Raw genomic sequence first — 22956 nt, forward strand, 5'->3', positions numbered from 1 at the left:
TGCAGCTGAGAGTCACTTCAGCTCTTCCTTTTATCCCAGTCAAACCCCTCATCCTCCCACAAGCTCGCTTTAAACAAAGAACCAGACCAGGGAGAGGCAGACTCAGCCCGTAAAGCTCCTCTCCCTAAACTGCCATCACTTCATTCTTTGTTCTTACTTATCTGTTACACTCTCCAAACTTTTATCCCTTTCTCAGTCGTGTCTCTGTTTCTCTTCGATCCCCACCCTACAATTACAGAGAGATACACCAACTAGTGTGTGTGTGTGTGTGTGTGTGTGTGTGTGTGTGTGTGTGTGTGTGTGTGTGTGTGTGTGTGTGTGTGTGTGTGTGTGTGTGTGCGTGTGTGTGTGTGTGTGTGTGTGTGTGTGTGTGTGTGTGTGTGTGTGTGTGTGTGTGTGTGTGTGTGTGTGTGTGTGTGTGCGTGAGTGAGTGTGTGTGTGTGTGTGTGTGTGTGTGTATGTGTGTGTGTGAGAGAAATGAAATGGACGTGTCAACAGCAGGTTTTTCCTTGTGTGCTGCCACCTAATCTCACGCATGATTAGGAGAGCAATAACACGACTGTCTGAGCAGGTTACGAAAATGTGGGCTCCCGTGTGAGTGGGTGTGTGTGTGTGTGTGGTGTGTGTGTGTGTGTGTGTGTGTGTGTGTGTGTGTGTGTGTGTGTGTGTGTGTGTGTGTGTGTGTGTGTGTGTGTGTGTGTGTGTGTACACTTTTATGTCTACAAAAAATATATTGAACCACTAACTGTGACATCACAACCAGAGTCTCTCTGTCTTTAATCTGTGCTCCTTTAGTTTTAAGTGTCCAATGTCCTTTTTCTATTATTTCTTGTTTATCAGTAATTAGAAAACCTTTGTTCGTCTTGCAGCAGGGAAATACACGATGTTACAAGCAGCAAAGATGCAGTATAGATAAAAGGCAAAAGGGAAAAGGAGTAGACTTACACATTAAAGTGGACCTATCATGCTATATTATAATAATATAGTGTAGGACCATACCTATATAAGGCATATTTATACTTTTTGTTTTTCAAAATACCAAACAGATCATGCATTTTAGCCATGCCTCATTTCGCTCAATTTGAAAAATGTTAGCTCTGTTTTTGCAAGGGCTGATTCTGTGAGAACAGCACCACCTACAGGCCTGGCATATGTACTACAGCGTCTCCAGCGCTTTCGAACGGCAATGGCCGTGGCTGTCTCCTCCTGATTGGTGGAGTTGGCCCAATAGCCGTAGCGCCACCGTCCTGACATCAGGACAGTGTTCAAATCTGGATCAGTTTTTATCAGATCCGTTGCAGCCCCTTTTTTAGAGATTTGAGTATGGAGGAAAATAGAGAGGGTTGTGTTTTCTGACACTTGGTGAGTTCCCTGGAACACCGGGGACACATATTCATGTAGAAAAGACGTACAAAAGTGCATTTTGCATGATAGGTCCCCTTTAAATAAAAATGGCCGACCCGTGCAAAAGTGCTTCAACGTCGCTACAAACATTTCCATTAGGAGAAACGCACTGCATATTCAAAAACGATGTAAATATGAAAAGTCAAATGTGCCAAAACTCATGCAAACGAGGACAAATCTTCACCAACTTGTCAACATATGAACAGCGTTTACTACAAGCACAGCATAAACGAAACGCTGCAAATGTGAAAACGCTGCAAGAAGCTCACAACACAACAGAAACCAGGGGACAATAAAAAGTGACGCACACAGCTGGGACCGGAGCGATTGTTGACTTTCAGGGATTATAAAGTTTGCTAATAAATAATTCTGGAAAATTACCTAAAAAGTTGTATCATCTTATTCCAACAATGTGATCACATGATTCCTTCTTTGTTATTGCAGATCTGCTGTAAGCTAGCTAGCTAATGTTGCTAACCTAGTCATTTCAAATATACTGTCAAAACACTTCAAAACTTTGAAACAGACTAACTCTGCCAACAGGGTGTGCATCACTTTTTAGTTTCAATGCTTTTGCACAACATATTTGTTACAGTGTGTATTGCGTTGCTTAGTTTAGTTTTTTTACACCAGCTGCATCAAAACCTCCGGCTTCACGTCACCTTTGACCTCCATCTGACCTTCCTGATTACTTCCTTTCACTTACATAAACCCCCCTTTTTAAAAGCATGTCCCCAGTGGGCTCTTCTCTAAAAAAGCTTGATTGCCCACTATTTGGATAACTAAACACACACACACACACACACACACAGACACACACACACACACACACACACAAACACACACACACACACACACACTCAGGAAAGCGCTCCTTTACTTGAGAGATGCTAATGGTTTCCACTCAGCCTGCTTTTACCTTAAATTGCTGCTCCCCTCCACCCCCCCACCCCTTCCTCTCTATCCCACCACTCATCCCTCCTCCTCCTCCTCCTCCTCCTCCTCCTCCTCCTCCTCCTCCTACTGAATTTTCTTCTTCTTTCTTTCACTTCCCGCCTCGGCCCAGTCTGTGACTTCCCCATCGCGCTCCTTTTGACTATGATGTACTTTGATGAAAAAGAAAAAAAAATTGAGGGGGCAAAGAGAGCTTTTATGCTCAAGCATCCAGATGTGTGTGGTGTGTGTGTGTGTGTGTGTGTGTGTGTGTGTGTGTGTGTGTGTGTGTGTGTGTGTGTGTGTGTGTGTGTGTGTGTGTGTGTGTGTGTGTGTGTGTGTGTGTGTGTGTGTGTGTGTGTGTGTGTGTGTGTGTGTGTGTGTGTGTGTGTGTGTGTGTCTGAAAAAGGGGAGTGGGGAGGGACTGTCAACAAGCAAGATAACAGCTCATCTGAAGTTGTGGAGTACAGCGCCCCCCTGTGGTGATGTTTGGCTTGTATTATAAATGAAAGAATATATTGATCTCTAAGAAACCAACAAAAACTCTGATTAGTTCAAGTACTTTTTCCGTTTGCATGTTTCCAACATACCGACGATGTGTACCAACAACTAGTTTGCATATGTATAGCAACAATAGTATTGTTATTTATTTATGTATATTTATTTCTATATATATACACAGTATATATATATTGCTTTTTTCCAATTATTTATTTTTTATATTTCTTATATTTTTATGGTTTTTTGTTTGTTTTGTTGTGGTTTTGATGTGTCTATAGTCCATATGCCCTTTGTGTCAATAAAGACTTGCAACAAAACAAACCAAGACATTAAATAGTTCAGATGGTAAATGTAGAAACATATATACAATATAAAATAAAAATATACCTTTCTCTTCAGTTGCATATTATAGTGGATAGTGATTGGGATGAGAAAAATGAATGTAATATTACATTATGAGAAATCAACAGAACGGCAAAACAACCTTTAGAACAGAGAGATGTTGAAGAAACTGTGCAGCTTTAGGCCAAACATTGAGAAACTAGGACAGACAGTTATTCATACAGTTGAAGTTACAGGGATAGTGCACATCAGTAGACATTTCTGTAAGTGTTCCACTTTAGCCGACAGCTAATTATCCACCTTGGCTTATTCTCAGTCCCTTGGCAGGTGTAATGACAGCTATGACATCCAAATTTAAAAAATATCTCTTTTTATACTAAAAGCTGTGCGTTTGGCACGGCCTGATTGTGTAACAGCGTCTAAAACCAGCAGGGATGCTGCAGGAAACAGTGGTCGAAGTGATGTCTGAGGTTTGAATCTGCTTCTGAACTCAGGTGAAATGATGTTATGTTAATGTATTACTTAATGTATTACTTTGAAATTGTCCAATTTGTTTAGGTTATTAAAAAAAAACAATTACTGTTGATAACACTACCACCATTTTAGTGTAGACCAGTGTTTCATATCCCGTTTTCTAGGACGATGACCCCCGACTAACTTTAAGTGACATATTTCATGGATATGTTATTTAATTAATATTCAATTTACAACAAGAGAAGCACCTGATAAACTCTACCATTAATCCAATAGTGAACTACAAAGAAGTGTGTGCAAAACAAGCAGTGTTCTAAGGTTGTTTTTTTTACAGATATGAATGGCATCCTGAGATATAAGCCAACTGTTCATATATATTTTATATATTTTTTTAATATCTTAAATCCCCTAAATCAAGAAGGACTTGAAATCGATGTGAATTTATTTGGATACTTTAATATAATTCAAGGTTAAATACGGTTTCATTACATAACTGACAAGATAGACAGAAAATGGCAAACAAGAAACCTTGGTGAATAAAAAGGTCAACTTAAGTTTGATTATCAGAATACAAACATGTAACACATTCCTAAAAATGTATTTCTGTTCAATAAAATAACAACATTTTAAGAAAAACGCCTCAAACCTGTGGCCATTTACTGTAATATCAGGATGGGCTGGATATCATGTGAAGCCTGCTCTGTGCACTGAACCAGACTGACACTGGTGGTAGGTGTGTACACACTGAACACACACACACACACACACACACACACACACACACACACACACACACACACACACACACACACACACACACACACACACACACACACACACCACACACACACCCACACACACACACACACACACACACACACACACACTGCACACAGCTCAGTGTTACCTCGAGGCCATGGTGGGTTAATCTGGCTGTAAGTAGGTGGGTGCATATTTGCAGCTGTAAAACATCACATTACCTGACATACTGTATGTATACATTACTAGTGATTATACAACTCTGACCTTAATTCTGAAATGCCAAAGAGTGTGTGATAACATCAGTTCAGTTTCTTTCTTCACATTTCTCATCTCTCTCCTTTCATTTCCTCTCCTCATTTCACTGTCGCTGTCCATTAAAGGAAACATTCGCTTCCTTTGAAATCTGTGCTAAAACAATACTGACAAGCCCATCTGCAATGGAATAGTGTTTGGGTTGCTGTAATCATTGCTGCTGCAAAAGCATCCTTTACTAAAGTGAATTTGATGCAAGGGATAGGAGATAGAGGCCTCGTTCTGTGTAGAGATGTTTCCTTGCTGGGCTGCAGGTCATATAAAGTAACACAAATAGGAAATGTTGAGCTTATAAGTAATGTAACTCTTGAAGATAACCACTTTGTCTCATCAGACTGCTGAAACGTCATAGTCAAAATAAACTTTCAAAATCATGCACAACATATATTTATGACTGATACTTAAATTGAAATTGTTTTTCATAAAAGGAATCACATCACTATGTTACACTTGCGCTTCTATTGGCCAGCGCTCCAACACAGTGCACGTGATAGGCTAAGGGGCGGGACATCTCTAAAGGTTGACCAATCACCACAGAGCAGGCCAGCTAACCAATCAGAGCAGACTGGGCTCTGGTTTCAGACAGAGGGTGAAATAATACAAATATGAACCTGAAAATCAACATAATAAGGACCTTTAAATTAAAGTAGCATAATACGATGTGTCTTCAAAGTCATATACAAGTAAAAGATCAAAAGTATCAGCATCACATACTTAAAGAACTACAACTGTTTGACTCTGCCTTTTTATTAAATCATTAAAGGTGGGGTAGGTAATTCACTTCAGAAACACTTTTTGTTATATTCCATGGAATGCTCTTAACATCCCGATAGCAATGAATACATTAAATGCTTTGACAATAAATACATACAAACATTTCATCTGTGGAAGCCGTAGTACTGTAAAAAGCACGACCAATCATCTGAGCCGGCCCGGCTAAAATAACTGGATGGCCTACCTGCCTGTCAGCCTTCCATCTGTGCTCAATAGTGATGTGTCGGTCGCGAACGAGCCGGCTCAAAGTGAACGACGGGAGCCGGCTCGCGCCCGCGAACGAGCGTTTTTTTTGTTTTTGTTATTTTTTGTTAAGTAATACAAGACAGAATGATATGATGATCTCCGCGCTACAGCTGCTCCGTGCATGCATGCAGTGACATGTAATATCCAAGGATTAGAGACTGTTGGATGCTGCTGTTTTGAGCATTGCAATACATTTATTTTTATTATGTTTTTTTATGATTAGAGACGGTTGGATGCTGCTGTACTGAGCATTGCAATATATTTATTTTCACTATGTTATTTATTTATGATTATCCTTGGGCTCAGCAAAGATTTGATGTCAGCTGTTGCTGTCTTTTTTTCTATAGTTAATACTGAAATAGAGCCCTGCTGTTTTGTCAGGGTCTTTTCTTTAAATATAATTTTAAAATGTCGATACAGTAGCCCCTTTTTTTAAATGTCTATGCTTAAGTTTTTATAGGTGTTGCTATCTGCTTTGTGTAGCGTGGTTCTACAAGAAAGTCTGTGCATTCATTGGGTGGTATCAGAGAGTTACAAGGGTCAGTCAATGCAATGAAAACAATTGGCCACAGCAAATAATTGATATTAAACATGTAATTTTTACTTTTGAATACTTCAGTACAAAGGATGTATTGAATAATTTAAGTGATATGTGTACACACATATAAATCATTAGTCAAAACAGGGCTACATTTGATTGAATTATAAAAGGTATAATATGTGGTAAACTGAAGAGCCGTTTCGGAGCCGAAAGAGCCGGCTCTTCTTGGTGAGCCGAGCCAAATGATCCGGCTCACCAAGAAGAGCCGGAATTCCCATCACTAGTGCACAAACTTATCTCGTGCCCTCATTGGTCATGTGCGCGTTCGTGTGTGTTGGAGGAGGGGCTCTGTAAGGAAGTCTGAAGGAAGGGGCAGATTTTTTCCGGTTGTGTACTTTCAAATTCTAGCACACTCTAGCTGGTTTCTCCATTCTTACCTCAGGGGTGCCGTAAGGGGGTGAAAAGTTCAAAATCCCTGGCGGCGCCCCTGCCTACCCTACCTTTAACTTGAATTATTGTATTGTACATCTTCCTTCAGTCTGTTATGGCTACTTTTGCTTTAACTTTTGTTTTCCCTGTGCTTGTAATGCTTTTTGTAAATCACTTTCACTTGCCTTGTTAATAAATGTGGCTGCCTTACCTGATGCTTCATGTGTTCATATCCTAAATGTTTAAAAAGGAAAACATGCCTCTACATTGTATGTGTTTTAAAAATGAAATGATTTCCAAAATAACACATTTCACTGCTCAACAAAGATTAGAAGTCCTTAGAGAAATTGATTTCCTGATATTGACCGTGGATCCTCTGAGCCTCATCACCCTGTCTCACTCTGCAGAACAGTTCACATTTGTCTGATGGTGTAAAAAGTAGGAAAACATTTAAATGGATGTGTTTTTACAAACTCATTCAGGGTTTGGGTCAGCCTTTTGAGATGACAGTGCGTGTAACAGACCTTAAAGCCTCCAGCTTTGTTTGTTTGTCCCATTGAGATCAACGATCTCTTTTACAAGGGAGACCTGCCGCACATTGGTTACACATGTAACAGAAATACAACAGAAAACAAAAAGGACACAACATAATGACAGGGGTACAATTTACAAACGTATTCACAATGACAGGTACAAATATCATTTCATCCATCCGTGCTTTAAAATGCTAATTTTCTAAATGTTTTGCAGAGTGTTCCAAGCTAGAGGAGCTGCGCACATAAAAGCTTTAGTGCCTAAAACAGTCCTAGCACTTGGTACATGTAATAAAAACACATCCTGGGATCTTAGGCAATAGCTACTTGCGACTCTCTGTGATATCAGTGAGCAGATGTAAGTTGGTAGTTTACCCAGCATGGCTTTATATATGAATATGACTGAGTCTCCGAACAGTAAGTGATGGCAGACTTGCCCTGGCATACAGGGTACAGTGATGAGTAAGTGCTTTACAGTTAGTAACAAATCTCAGCGCACTGTGATAGGCGGCATCTAACTTGATCAGGTAATGGGCAGGTGCATTCATATATATATCAAATCACTATAGTCCAGCACATCAGGTAAAAAGGTCACAGAGACTTTTCCTGGCCTCAAGCGAGAAACAGGACTTGTTTCTGAAAAAGAAACCTAGCTTCACCCTCAACTTTCTAAGCAGATTATTGACCTGAGGTTTAAAAGAGAGGCAATCATCAAGCCAGATACCAAGGTATTTATAACAGGTAACCACTTAAAGTAATTTTCCTTGCGTAGTAACAATATCCAAAGTTGTCTCCGGTGTCTTTTTGGCTTTTGAAAATAGCATTACCTTAGTTTTATCCACATTTAAAAGAGAGCTGCGTCTGGATAATATTAAAAACAGCTTGTAATTTAACAACAGCCTCCTTAATGGAGGGACCTGCACAATACATCACGGTATCATCAGCATAAAAATGAGAATGCTTGAGAGAGTCGACTGAATATATTTGCAGTTTTTCAGCAACACATCACGGATTCTGCTGCAGGGAGTGTGGGCTGAAAAGCCACAGCAGCAGTAAATCTGAAATGACACCTTATAAAGGTCATTCAAAAATAAAAGCGTCCCATGAATCAATTGTGATTCAAGTGCCCTCTGTTAAAGTTCAGCTCACCCACAATCCCTCCCACTCCCACTTCCACTCATCAGCCATGTTGAATTAAATCTGTTTAGTATGCCTTGTCATTTATCACTTATGTAAGTTGTCACCATGAAGAGCTCTTGTCAATCGCTTTGTTTGTTTGTTTGTTTTTACCCTTTGTTTGTTTCTGAAGTGAGATGCTTGAGAATGATTTTAATCTTAGCTCTCGATTTCGTAATTAAATTATCTTCTGCCTGTCTTTAAGATAAAATAGATATGATTATAATAAAATAAAGAAATAATAACAATTATTTCATAATAATGAAAGAAAAAGAAGATATGTAAAAAAATAAGTTGACCCCACTGGTCACCTCCTATAGCGCCATGGATTAATATTTAAAAAATATATAAAATAAAATATTAATGTTTACATGGAGACAAGATGCTCTGTAATTATTGTGCAATTATTATTATTACATGTTTTATTGTTATATATTTGAATTATAACCAAGATGTAGAAGGCAAGACAAAAAATATTGTTTCATGTTTTGAAAACTCAAAGAGAAAATATATATAATTACAGAAAATGATGATGGAGAAAGCATAAAAGCTGAAGCTGTTACCAGCTTTCCTTCATCAATAAAAAGATCTCCCACTGACTGTGCTTTTTGAAATGTCATCTTTGCATTTCAATAGAGAGGAATGTCTCACCCCTGCATTGAAGTCACTTTCTTATTTCTATCTTAGCATACAAACTGTGGATAATAACTGTTTTTGCCTCCTAGAAACTCTCGCTGACTTCAGAGAAACCAACTTCACTTCAGACGATCCAACAGATCCTCAACCATAAGAGCTCACAGGCAACAAAAAGAAAAAAGGGAGAGGCGGTATCTGAAGACCCACTTTGATAAGATAACTGACATATTGCATTTTCATTTTGACACCAAAAGATTGGGATGCTTTGCTTTTTGAATACCACTCAAAAGCAGGCTAGGTTTCTAAAAGTGAAATGTAAAGGGCTGTTTTAATTTTCAAAGAGAAAAAAGCATTTTCATTTTTACTTAAATATTGTTTGTATAAATGGAAAATCCTGTTGAAATGTTTATATTGCACTTTAATCATCACATTTTATATAATATTTGAATAGTGTGCACTGTACAGCCGGGTCAGACAGCTTTATGTTGATTTTAATATGATCAGATTAGTATGTGAAAATGTAAATGCAAAAGTAGATGTGATATTGCCTTAATGGGCTTCGATACATACACAAAAATACAAAATGCAGGTAAAGGTCAACGTTTGTCATGATGTTTCATGCTTATACTGAGGCATTTTTGTGTGAGCTTGGTAAAAATTAAAGGTAGGTTTTTAAAAATGTAAACAAAAACACTTTAATGTCAAGGAAAATATCAAGAGAAAGACAGCTGCAAGAGCAAACACACCCTAAAATAGAGTTTTCCCCTCTTTATATCTCTATAACTTTCCTGCCAACACGTAATAAAGAAAAATAACCTGATGTTTTTATTTGTTGGGATGTCATTTAAAATATTAAATCAAATATATGTCAATTAAGATTAAACATCTATAGGCTACAGTTAACAAAGTCATCAATGGGCTTCCATACATACTCCAAATACAAATTACAGGTGTGTATAAAGCTCAATGTTTGTCATCATGTTTCATGCTTTTACTGAAGAGGCATTATTGTGTGAGCTTGGTAATTAAACCCTAAATGTCCAGGAAAATATTAAGAGAAATATGTCTGCTGCAATAAAACGCACCTTAAAATAGAGTTTAATTTCCCCTCTTTATATGTCTATAACTTCGCAGCCAACACGTTATATTAAAAAAAATGATATATTAAATATAATAGATGTCATTTTAAATATGAAATCTTATATCTATTGAAATTCAAATGTCAAATAAACCGCAGGTAGTCTCGTCTCCTGGCGACCGCGGCACCGGAAGTGTGTTTTTATGAAGCCGTTAAAAGCCAGTTGACGTCGGCTAGCTAACGTTAGCTGTCAGCCAGGTTCAGTCATTGTGCAGGATGGAGGTGACACGCCAAAGTAAGTAACCAGCCACATTTTGCTCTCATGATTCATAGCACGCTACATACACCTAAATATCGCACAACAGACGAGTGAACTGATATGTATTTAAAATGGACAAAACTGGTTTCATTCCGTAGCTTTGTGTGCTGCTAGCTAGCAAGCTAGGTAGCTAGCTGCAAGCACGGCTGCGGGGTTATGTGTGCTTCTGTTTGGCTACCACGCTTCCATTGGTATTCATACACTTTCCCTTCTTTACAGATTTTAAAGACAGTTTAAAGACGGTTTACAGCGCGATAGAAGAGGCTGACTTCCTTGCCATCGATGGAGAATTTTCAGGTAACAGTGAGAGTTTTTAGCATGAACTGCGACTTAAATGGTTACAGCTGTGAACACAAGTGGGAGAAGTACTCGGATCTTGCACTTGAGTAAAAGTATAAGTTCCAGAGTGCAGTAAACAAGTACTAGTCCTGCATTCAAAATGTTACTCAAGTAAAAGTACTTAAGTATTGGCATCAAAATGTACTTTAAGTACTCATAAGGCATTCATTGGCTCATATAAGAATAATACACCTTGTGTTTTTTTTATTCAAGATTCAAAGCTTTATTGTCATGATTTATATTTATTGATGCATTAATGTTTATCAAATGTGGAACTAATTATTATTATTATTACTTTGCATGCTGCAGAGTAGCTTGTGAAACTAAAGTTTTATTTAAGTGTTGATTATATTTCTCATCATTAAACTAAATCTACAAAGTAAATAAATGTAGTGGAGTAAGAGTAGCAACAAGTTGAACTACTCAAGTAAAGTTCAAGTCCCTCAAAAGTACTTAAGTACAGTACTTGAGTAAATCTACTTGGTTACTTTACACTACTGGCTGTGAATATAAATGGTGTGTTTATGTTCAGGGATAAGTGACGGTCCTAATGTGAGTGCACTTACCAATGGACTGGACACACCAGAGGAGAGATACACAAAGCTTAAAAAGGTGAGTGGAGTTTATAGTGCGCACATTTGTGATGCCTTCTCTTTTCCCTCCATTTTCTAGTATAATCTCATTTTGATCTCTCTCTCTCTCTGTTCGCCAGCACTCCATGGACTTTCTGCTGTTCCAGTTTGGCATATGCACATTCACGTACGACCAGGCAAAGTCAAAGTGAGTCGCAACTGTTTCACAAATACACAACTATAGTTCTGGCGTTTCTATTTGGGAATAAATTAGAAGCCGAGGCAAACCTAGACTTTGGGGAGCCCCGACAAAAGCAGCCTACTTTGGTGAGGCTCAAGGGCACAGCCTTTATTTTAACATGGTGGGATGCATCATGCACATATTAAGATTAGAAGTCTCTCCAGCAGGACATATGAGATAAAAACTAAACTCAGTGTGTTCTGATGAATTATATAGCCCAAAGTCATGGTGGAAACACAAAAGTCAGATGGCGGGTAACAATTAAGTATATAAAAATATATTGCAGTAAGTGCTCTCATACATTATGTATCGCTTTTAAATGTTTTATTCTCCTGTGAATCAACCTTTTCCATTTAATGTTATCCATGTCGACAAACATGGACATCCCTTTTTTGTGTTTTGTTTAATAAAAGTAACCTGTACATATGCACGGGGCACCAATTCATTTTAATTTCAAAAACGTTATATGTTTCCCTTCTAGCTAATTAACTGTAAATGGCCTTTTATGGGAGGTTTAGTGATGAATGTGTAATTTCAAAATGTGCTAAAATGAGTGGCTTGAGCCATACTTAAGATGGATCCTGTGATGCATATTTCTAAATTCCTTTTTTAAATCAAATGACTACCTAACAGACCAAGGCTTTACACAGATCAAATGTAGGGTTTCACAGCTACTTTTTACCTGTAGATCTTTACCAGGCTGTGCTTTGGTGTCAAGCAGGTTATTTGTATTAATTTGCAGCTGGTTGAATTATTTTACTAACTCTTATTTTCCTGTTTTCCCTTCTTTCTGCAGATATATCATAAAGCCTTTTAATTTTTATGTATTCCCAAAACCGTTCAATAGGACGTCCCCTGACCTAAAGTTCATCTGTCAGGTGAGGCAGCGATGTTCCTCGTGGTGATTGCATTGCTTCAGTGTGAACTGACATGAATGATTTTTAAAAGGGATGATGACTTGGATAGTTTTTGGGTTTCAAAGTTGGTAAAATAAAAGATCATATTTGTCATTTCAGAGTTCCAGCATCGACTTCCTGGCCAGTCAGGGGTTTGACTTCAACAAGGTGTTCTGTCATGGTGAGTAAACTGCTGAGTGACTGTAGCTCCATGCCAAGTCTCTTCTTTGTCATTTCCTCGCTTCTCGATCTTATAGCTCGAACCGGGGGTTGTTTTTGTTTTGTTATAAATGCAGAAACACAAGATCTAAATGTTTACAGCCAACCTAGTCCCTAGTAGAGGGACGAATAAACTAAGATGTTTCTCATTTTCAAAGGAATCCCGTACCTAAACAAGGAGGAGGAGGCCCAGCTGAGGGAGCAGACGGAGGAGAGGAGGAACCAACAAGCCAACGGTATCAATAATCAATCGTTCACCTCCCCGTCCTCCAAAGGCCCAGCACACGTACCTCAGGAACACAAAGAATACATCAACAGGGTGATGTACGTGTCACTCACGTTTTTTCTGTACAAATGTGCACTTGTATGTTGCATTTAACCCTTGTTGGAAACCTTTGTTGCATTACTGTGCGTGTGTCGATGATGATCACTCGAGTCATATAGTTCTTGAGTGGCTGCTAAGACTAAAAAAGCTTCCATTTCCCATCATGGCTTTTTATGACTTAATTTTTATCTGACAACTTACATTTTTGATGTGCTATTGTGTTTAATGTCTTGCAAATCTTTACTTTGCACAGTTTGTTCTTGTAAGTTCTTTGTTTTGACCTGTTCGAAGGCACTCCAGATGTGAATTGGCGTAAAGCTATCATTTAATACTTTGCATCAAATGGTAACACTTACATTTTAAACTGGTCCCTTCTGAAAAATAATTGTAAAAAATGTGTTTTACTTGATCAATGTTATTTTCTATTATAAATTGCTTCACGCACACTGCATAATGAGGCCCTTTTAGTGTTTTGATCATTTCTACCCATTTCCCCTCCCAGAGGGAAGGTGGAGGGTCTCTTCACGAGCTCAGAGAAGACTTTGGACCTGGAGCCATGCACTGGGTAATCTAGGAAAACTAACCCTAACCTACATTCATTTTGTATTTTTATTATCATTACTTACATTTGATATTTCCTTAACAGGTTTCAGAGAAAGCTGATCTACCAGACACTGAACTGGAAGTGAGTCACTCAACATTTTTGTAATTATTGTAGTTTTTGGGTTTGTTTGAATAAGATTAAGATGTGTGGTGTTTTCACAGGTTTCCCAAGGGGCTTCATGTAGAAACTGTGGAAACAGAAAAGGTAAGAATGTGTTTTTAATTCAACCAATTTTGCCTTTTTTTGTTTTGGGTTTTTATCTGTATATAAGGTATTTTTAAAATATTGACTATTTGTGCGCAGAAGGAACGGTTCATCCAGGTCTGCAAAGTAGATGATGAAGAGAGGAAGAGGAGAGAACAGCAGAAACTGGAGAGGGAGCAGGTAGGAACTGTCAGGAGCATCTTGAACATTAGGATGCGGTAGTTTTACATTCTATCTCATAATTCTTTACCCCAACAGGAGGAGGTAAACGACGCCGTTGGCTTCTCCAGGGTCATCCACGCCATCTCCAAATCTGTGAGTCTACCTCAAGTTTTTTCAGTCAAACTGCACATTTTTATGGGATTTTGTATTTATTTGAACTATAACTCTTAAAATGGGGGATAGCAAGTTCGAGTCCCACTGCAGTCAGCATGTCGTTGTGCCCCTGGGCAAGACACTTCACCCCAAATTGCTCCTGTGGGGACAGTACTGAATGTATGCAAGTCGCTTTGGATAAAAGCCTCTAACAAGTAATGTAAAAAACGAGAATTGACTAATCAGCAGTTCAAATGCATGACTCGTGTTTAATTTCATCATTACTGGTCACTTTTGCCCTAACGGGGAATCTTTCTGTTGCTAAATCAAGTTTTTATATTAAACAGTTTTTACTGTAAATGTGGAATGAACCCTTATCCCTTTCCATCCGACACACAGGGTAAACTCGTGGTTGGCCACAACATGCTGTTAGATGTGATGCACACCATCCAGCAGTTCTACCTCCCTCTGCCAGAGGTAAACAACCCGAGCTAGCTGTATACACATTTTCTGTTTTTGCAGGAATGTCAATTATTCATTATGTTTGCCAATGTTCTTTCCTTCAGGATCTTCCAGACTTTAAAGAGGTCACCATGTGTGTGTTCCCGAGGTAATATCCCTCTGCTTGGCTTTTATATTGTCTATATAACAGACACTTTTCTGTACTTTTTTTGTTATTTAAAGCTTAACATTGTTATATTTCCACTTGCAGACTCCTGGACACAAAGTTGATGGCGTCCACTCAGCCGTTTAAGGTAAATGATCTCAGTCAGTGCTGAAGCAGACCAGAAGCACCCATATGTTTTTGGTGATTTGAGAAACCGATATGTATATAAGCCCTTGCATGCTAAACTCGTATTGCACTTTTGGTAACAAGCATTGTCCACATCGAGACGGGTAAAGTTGAACCACACCTCGGAGCGCGTTCTCTCCGCCATCTCCTCCGTGTGTGTTGCTGCATGTAGCAGCTGCGTGTGTGTTGCTGCATGTAGCAGCTGCGTGTGTGTAAACTGCCCCGCCCCCTCGCAAGCAGACGGGGGAGAGAGAGAGAGAGATCTCTCAATAATAGACGCATTTTGCAGTCTTTCTGCATATTAGAAACGGAGTTGGAGACACTAAAACTGCAATATAATGTTTGTGTAGCAATAATACATATGACATATATTTTATACATGTCTCCAGTACCGATAAAAAGACCAATAACGTCGGAGCTTAACGGTACCACTGTCTTTAATAATTCAGCCCCGGGGGCCGTTTAATACCGGGGCTCGGTACCCCTCCCTAGCTGTAATGACAAGATAACCTCCAGAATCTTTGCACAAACTGATTCAGGTGTTGGAGCACCAAGCAAAGAAGTAGCACTAAAGCAATTCAACTGAGGCTATTGTATTAAATATTTGTAAAAAATGTGTAAAAACGAATTGACAAAGTTTATTTGACTTTGTGTTTTAGGAGCTGATCAACAACACATCTCTGGCAGAGTTGGAGAAGCGAGTGAAAGAAGGCCCCTTCAAGTCCCCACTAGTTGGTAAGTAAACACGCATACATACATTTATTTATCTGAACCCCTCTCGACCTACGATAATCCTGTGACACGTATTTTTCGTCTTTGACCATTCAGAAACGGCAGAAGGCTTCCACAGCTACGACACGGGCCAGGAGCAGCTCCACGAGGCCGGGTACGACGCCTACATCACCGGCCTGTGTTTCGTCTCCATGGCCAACTACCTGGGTAACGCACGCACACAACCACACTGATCCCGTTTGGGGGGGGGGGAAAAGGCTGAAGACGTGTGGTTTGACTTGTTCTGATCAACTCTCTCTCTACAGGGTCGTTTCTGACTCCGCCCAAACCACACATCTCCGCTCGCTCCAAACTAATCGATCCTTTCTTCAACAAGTAAGAGATGAACTCATGTACTGCATTTGCTGCTTTCAAATGTTTCTGCTCAAATGTTTGGTTTATTAATGGATATAATCCCCTTTTTTTTTTTCCTAGGCTTTTCTTGATGAGGATAATAGATATTCCCTACCTCAACATCACAGGACCAGATTGTGAGTATGATCACTTTGAGTATGTCCCTCATGTTGTGTAAAAATGCACATTTCTGCACCAAGATTTGTGGCAGTATTCTCTAAAAGAAACATTAAAATGCAAACATGGATGACTACTACACCATTTTAGATTACTGTTGTAAAAGGATGCAATGTGCCTTTTGGTGAAACACAAAATGTTAACATTACTTCAAATTATAGCCCAGGGCCGTGAAAACGCAATCAAACGGTTTACTATTGATTTGTTAGCCTGCCAGGGCAGCACCGACACCCAGCTGCACACGCACACACACGCACACACACACACGCACACACACACTCACACACACTTCAAACTAAATGAAATCCACTTCAAGTAAACTACTCAAAATACACACAATAATACTAAACATACACGCATGAACTACTTAAAATACTAAGAGATGCAACATTACTTTGAAGTGACGCCAGAGGACTAGAGGGGTTTGATTTTGCTTCAGCTTCAAAGTAAATCTACTATCTCCACATCTCACCGTCACTTGTTGCCTTTCCCCTGTGTTCCTACAGTGACGCCTAAAAGAGACCACGTCCTGTATGTGACCTTCCCTAAAGAATGGAAGACCAGTGACCTCTACCAGCTCTTCAGTGCCTTTGGTAAGAGTTGATGTTTAACCTGATAACACTGCTCTCACACGACCCATTGTGTATCACTAACGCTCAGCTTCTATGATCCTCCCAGGGAACATCCAGGTTTCCTGGATAGACGACACGTCAGCGTTTGTGTCTCTCAGTCAGACGGATCAGGTACAGATAGGTGAGTTTCATCCTGTTCCGACTGCACTTCGGCTAAGACACATCAAATAAAAAATCTTCTGTTTGTGGCACTTATGTCACTTATAGGTAACAGCTGTTATGTCACTGTTACAGGGTGTCCGCGGGGTCTTAAAAAGTATTAAAAGTTGATAAATCAATTTAGTGAAAATGAAGTCTATTAAAAAATATTAAACGGCATTTTCCAAGGTATTACATTTTGTAGCTTGTTTTCAATAAGTATATAAATTGTCCAAAGAGGTTGTATTTTAGTGTGCCTGAATGTAATCATTGCGTAGGTGTGTAGTGTGATTCTGTGGAGTTTATTTATGGCATCCCGTTGGATTTGACGTCATCTCTGAACAGGACATCTCACGCTCACTGCTTGATAGCGCGCGAAGGTCCGTTTACGCCGGTTGTTAAAAAAACGTCGTTATGGGGAAATGCAAGTTTGCGTCCAAATGGTTGGAAGATAAGGAGGAAGGACAATCAATACTGTATATAGTAAATTTGAGGTCAAGTGTGTCGCTAATGTAACCGGTTAGAACTGGAAGTGGCGATGAGGTCTTAAAATGTATGGAAAGGGTCTTAAAAGGTTTTAGATTTGACTTCAGGATTCCTGCATATACCCTGTGTTATGTCACTTATAGGTAACAGCTTTCGAACACAACATAAGGGTTAAAGTGGCTAATTGATTGCTAATGTACTTGCTGGGTTTTAGTTGTATCTTCATGATACAATGCCCTTATTGTATCATTGTATGCCACTTTGGTTTAAAAAAAAAAAAAAAAAAAAAAAAAGCCTAAATCTAATAAAAAGTGAAATACACACACCGGAAATGTTAAAAAATGTTTAATGCAATGATCTGGTCCCGCAGCGATGAACACCAGCCGCTACGCAGAGAGCTACAGGATCCAGACGTATGCAGAGTACATGAAGGGGAGGCAGATCAAGGAGAAGGTGGAACCGACACCCAAAAGTTGGGGAGAGGACAGCTGGACCAAACCAAACTACACCCCCGCTACCTCTGCTGGGTTTGGATACCCCAGGTACACCTATGCTGCGTTTTCAACAGCACATTCAGTGTATTTACCGTGTATTTTAATGTATATTGATGCCTTTTTTTTTATGGTGTTTCTGCTCCAGGAAGCGCAGCATCAGTCCCGCTCTGGGGGAGCCGGGGACCGGAGACGCCGCCATGACGGATGGCTGGAGGGACTACGCCTACCCCGACAGCACGGGCAGCAAGAAGATGAAGACTGATGGTGGGTGACGCACGCTTCCTGCTGCAGTTTGGTAACATGAAGCTGTTTTTCCACAGAAAAGTGTATTTTTTTTTTTTTTTTTTAACCAATTTTGCAACATTTCTAAAGGTGACATTACGTTTGAGTAAATACCTTTTACAAAGAGTTCCCACGGGTGCTTGAATCCTTGAAAATGTTGCACTTAAAGGGGGTAAAATCAAGGCTTCTGATGTGTTAAATGTGTACAGAAAAAGGCACAGTGCACTTGATGTCGAAATTTGAATTTAAACAATATTTATTTTGGCTAACTTTAGATAATGGGCTTTATCCTGCTGTCTGCACGTGTTTCTCTTCTTTGTTTTTACGCCACCTGCCTATAAAGTATAAAAGTAATTAACCTTGATCTGTGTTTCAAACTATGCTGTGTTGTGTCCTTTGAATTTAATGTGAAAGTGTGGCAATTCTCTTTATAATATTAACATCATTAATGCAGACACTTTATTTATTTTGTTGTCACTAATGGTGCTTTTCCACTGCAGCACGGTTTAAGCGTGCCGTGCCAAACCCGGCCCGTTTTTGGTTGCGTTTCCACTAGGGGTAGTTCTGGCTAACGGGTGCTTTTTCACAGTTTTTCTGGCTCTCCAAAATCGTGGTTCTTTCCGGGCCAACAACCAGGCTGAGTCGGGCTGAGTATGCTAAACTAGTGAGAGAATCGCTGGCAAGGGGGCTACAACTACAACATGAACATATTTGACCGTGATTTAATTGTAATACACGTTTCAAAATGATGCCGAAGTAACAACATACTGATTCCGGCAGGGCCGCCTTAATGCACGGGCTGAAGCCCAGGGGCCTACGGAGATCGGGGGCCTATCATGAGCCAATAAAAGATTAAAAAAAAATATATATTTTTTGGGAGTTTATTTTTTTTTTTAAATAAACAAAGTCTTGGCTTTCAGAATATGAAACTTTTATTTCCAAAATCACACGATAAATACATTTTTGAATCTTGTAAAGGGAAGATGACCGCTCTCCCTCGCCACTCTGCTGTTCCACAGCGCCGCTTCCCCTCCCTCCGCTGAAATGATGAATGTAAGGCGTATAGTAATCATAGATAACACGGCAGGGTCCGTTACAGTTTGTTTTCATCTGATTTAAAATAAACAAAGTCTTGGCTTTCAGAATATTAAAATTTCAGCAAATTCAGATGATAAATACAACTTTGAAGCTCGTAACGGCATAATTACAAGCGGAGAACGGAGTAACTTAACGTCACAGCAGGCATAACAACAGCCAGTGTTTTCCCCGGGAAACAAACACAATACACACAAACGCAAAATACACAAACACACACACGTATACACACACTCGTGCGCTTCCCCCAGACCAGTAATCCAAACGAAAATATCTTCCCTCCGTACTATTTTGATAATTTGCTCCGCTAATCAATCAGATCGATAGATTCCAGAGATTTCTCTAAAAAATGATGACTCCGTAACAGTCAGTGGGCACCACTTAACAGCCAATCAGAATATGTTTAACATCTGACTTATTCAAATTGCGAGTGATTGAGTGACAGATGAAGGTTGTTTAGGAGAAAATGTCGGAGAAGAAAAGTGTGAGAGTGGCGCTCGGAAAAGGAAATTGTTGAGGGAAAAGGAGTTTCGAGACAAGCAGCTATTACAAAAAATGCCGAAGCTTACAGGTTATTTTAAACCTGTAGGCCAGGATGAGGAGGAAGGACAGATTAGTTCTGTACCGAGCGGTACAACGCTTCTGCCCATTCACTTTGAATGGGGTCACGCTTCGCTGAACTGCATTGTGGGAGCAAAGCATAGCTTTGCTCGCTTCAAAAGTAGAGCAATGTTCTACTTTTGAAGCTTCGACGGAAGCGTCAGCCAATCGAATCATATGCCAGTACAAGCTCTAGCCAATCAAACCGCTGCTTGTGTGTCCGGGGCGGGAGATTCAGGTGATTGGTTGTTGGTCTAGCTTCAGACATGCCCGCCGGCAAGCGTCAACGCACGCCGCCGTGTGTAGGGGCCGTAACGGCTGATGTTTGGTTTTGTGTTTCGCATTGAAGATGACGTCACGGCTCTGCCTACACTGCGTTACTATAGTTACTGTCCCAGCTACTAAACTGTAATGGAAACGCAGCATAAAGTGAGCCTGGACTACCAAGGCCTAACTATACCGTGCGAGGCCCTGCAGTGGAAAGCGCCGTAAATGTGTATCATGTCCTGTTAGTTTAAATGAAGGCTCTCATGCAGTTGTTGTGATTTTTAGACAAAAGTGGAAACGCAAACGCCATCGAGAGCAAGACCTCAGAAGGATGGCTAAAGACGGGGTAAGTGAAGTTGGGGTTAATCATTTAAGGTGTTAATGTTCTGTTTGTTGTGATTAAAGTCTCTTAATGCTTGCTGCGCCCTGCAGAGATGCATCAGACTCAGCGGGGTCGAGTCCAATCCCTGAGGAGGAAGAGGAAGAGGAAGAGGAGAAGGGAGAGGAGGAGGAAGAGGAGGAGGAGGAGGAGGAGGGAAGTCCTGAAGGCAACGATACTGAGGGGACGGTCACCTGGCAACAAGCCCCCACATCCCAGGGGAAGAAAGGGCAAAAGAACAAGAAAAAGTCTAAAGGTGAGACTGAGGGGCTTCACACTGAATCAGGCTGACTCTGACCCCCTAACCCCTTTCCTCATAACTTCAGATCGATTCTACAAAGTCTGGCTGACCTGGAACAAAAACGTATAAATAAATATTTTGGTCTCATTGCGATAGCAGCACTAGAAAGAAAAAAAACTCGGTGCTAGGTGACATTTTTAACACTTATTTTCAACTGTAGTTTAAACAGGTATGGTCGAGAAGAATGTCACTTTGTGTCCACAACAGTTTTTCCTTCTTCTGCCACAACTACAGGATTAATTGTGTCTTTTTATAACTTTCTTAAATAATCAATGTGTTTCTTATATCGATGTGGCATTGTTTATCATCCATTTGTATAGAGAGAATAGATATTTGTGGATTGTTTAAAACCTGTTGACGTGATAGAATTTGATATTCTTCATAAATACCTTTTTCACATGAAGAATGATTGTATTTCTGAGCTAAAAGTTTTCAATTGCATATTAAGCCAAGACATTTAATGATTTTTCTGAAACCTATTAATGAAGGGAATGGAAACTGAGCCAAAAGCTTTAATGTACCATTTTAAGATTTCACTTTTTCTTGCAATTTTTGGATGCTGAAAGTATATTTATTTATTTGTTCAACCTTCTGTGCCTCTTATGTTAGGGACTGAATCCTCGACGTCGCTGTTTGACGTCCCGGAGGTGTGGTAGCGAGAGGAGAAGTGAGGAGGCCTCTGTCCCACATGGAGCTCCGGCTCAGAGTCTCTCAGCACTTGGGTCGCTCTCCTGACACGCTGTTCACCACCAGGAGCTGTTCACCACCAGGAGCTGTTCACCACCAGGAGCTGTTCACCACCAGGAGCTGTTCACCACCAGGAGCTGCGCACCCTCCCCCCCCCCCCCCCCCCCCCCCCAATTAATTATTTGACTCAACAGCTGCGGACAGCGTGTCTAAAGCCAGCAGCCGAGCTTCTGACTGGACGATTGAAGGAGCGAACACAAGCCATAACGACAGCTGCCATATTTCCATCTTCTACCAGAGGAGCAGGAAACTCTTCATCCCTCACTATAATCCTAAAGGCTCCAGGAATGATCATTTATTCAGACTGGACTCTGCCACGCTGTCACTATGAAACCTGTTTTTAACGACACTGTCGCCTCCTATCAGTCTTATATTTTGTGAGTTGTGCATGTGAGGATTTAAAATACCACCGTCAGGTCCTGTAGTTTACACCGTCTGGGTTATTTAGTATTTTAAAGCTGTCCACTATTTTGTTCCCTTTTTTTTTTTTTTTTTAAACAAGTTCTGTCAACTACCCCAGTTTTATTCAAACGTATATAAGCTTATCAATATTAATGTGATGTGTATTCTTGGCGGCACTTTGAACTTTGGCGAGAGGTGCTTGTTTTGTACAGAATTGTTCTTTACCTTTATTTTTGTGTTTGTTTTGTAAACGTGTCAACCTGCAACAATGTCAAAGTATGTTCCGGTGTAAACGTTAATGAGACGTATACATTTTTGTAAAACAAAGTTTAAAAGTACTTAAAATATTTCCTAAAAAGGGAGAAAATTAAAGGCTGTTTCTTAGTAACTCTGTTTTCTGTCTTTTCTCGTCCCACACACACGGAGCACATCTCATGCACCAGATAGGAAATATTTGAACACCTGCTCGTTTTTATTGCGTTAAACGTCGGGAGTTACCATAATCTAATGTAACAATTTCCTTCCAATGTTTCACTCAAAGACTTTGCTTCAGCACATTTTTTTTTTACCATAATTATTAGTAGCAATTCCCTGGCTCACTGGAAAGCTGTAAACTAAGAAGTTCTTGAGCAGAGGTTCCCAATCTGTGGGCCGCGGCCCCTAGTGGTCCGTGAAGGCATTGCAAGTGCCAACATTTGCCAATTTTTTTTTTTTTTGTACAGGCTAAAGACGCAAACATGGACACAACAATAACATATAGGAGATGACATTCCCATCTCAGACAAAAACAGGAGAAATAAAGATTCAGTCAGTAGGATCACTTCAACGTTTCACAAACAAAAATACCACCAAAAACCCAACAT

General features: G+C 39.9%; 1 protein-coding gene across 1 annotated transcript; it reads left to right on the forward strand.

The window, feature by feature from the left end:
* Positions 1 to 10338: 10338 nt before the first annotated feature.
* parn (poly(A)-specific ribonuclease (deadenylation nuclease)) lies at positions 10339 to 21789 on the forward strand. The gene is made up of 26 exons (XM_034130395.1): positions 10339 to 10436; positions 10680 to 10757; positions 11332 to 11411; positions 11512 to 11579; positions 12409 to 12490; positions 12629 to 12689; positions 12886 to 13051; positions 13555 to 13617; positions 13699 to 13737; positions 13818 to 13860; positions 13960 to 14040; positions 14119 to 14175; positions 14575 to 14652; positions 14742 to 14785; positions 14888 to 14930; positions 15628 to 15703; positions 15797 to 15907; positions 16006 to 16075; positions 16175 to 16230; positions 16777 to 16863; positions 16949 to 17023; positions 17897 to 18068; positions 18166 to 18284; positions 20550 to 20610; positions 20697 to 20899; positions 21554 to 21789. Exons 1-26 carry the CDS (start codon positions 10418 to 10420, stop codon positions 21598 to 21600), a joined length of 2079 nt encoding a protein of 692 aa, XP_033986286.1. The 5' UTR covers positions 10339 to 10417; the 3' UTR covers positions 21601 to 21789.
* The last annotated feature ends 1167 nt before the right edge of the window (positions 21790 to 22956 follow it).

Source organism: Trematomus bernacchii, unplaced genomic scaffold (assembly GCF_902827165.1).
Source record: "Trematomus bernacchii unplaced genomic scaffold, fTreBer1.1, whole genome shotgun sequence".
NCBI classification, from domain to species: domain Eukaryota; kingdom Metazoa; phylum Chordata; class Actinopteri; order Perciformes; family Nototheniidae; genus Trematomus; species Trematomus bernacchii.

Bases quoted from the DNA above. Each gene is read 5' to 3' on its own strand.
- parn (XM_034130395.1), top strand. The intron at 11,580-12,408 runs GTGAGTCGCAAC...TTCTTTCTGCAG, and splicing joins TACGACCAGGCAAAGTCAAA to ATATATCATAAAGCCTTTTA. The intron at 16,864-16,948 runs GTAAGAGTTGAT...TGATCCTCCCAG, and splicing joins CCAGCTCTTCAGTGCCTTTG to GGAACATCCAGGTTTCCTGG.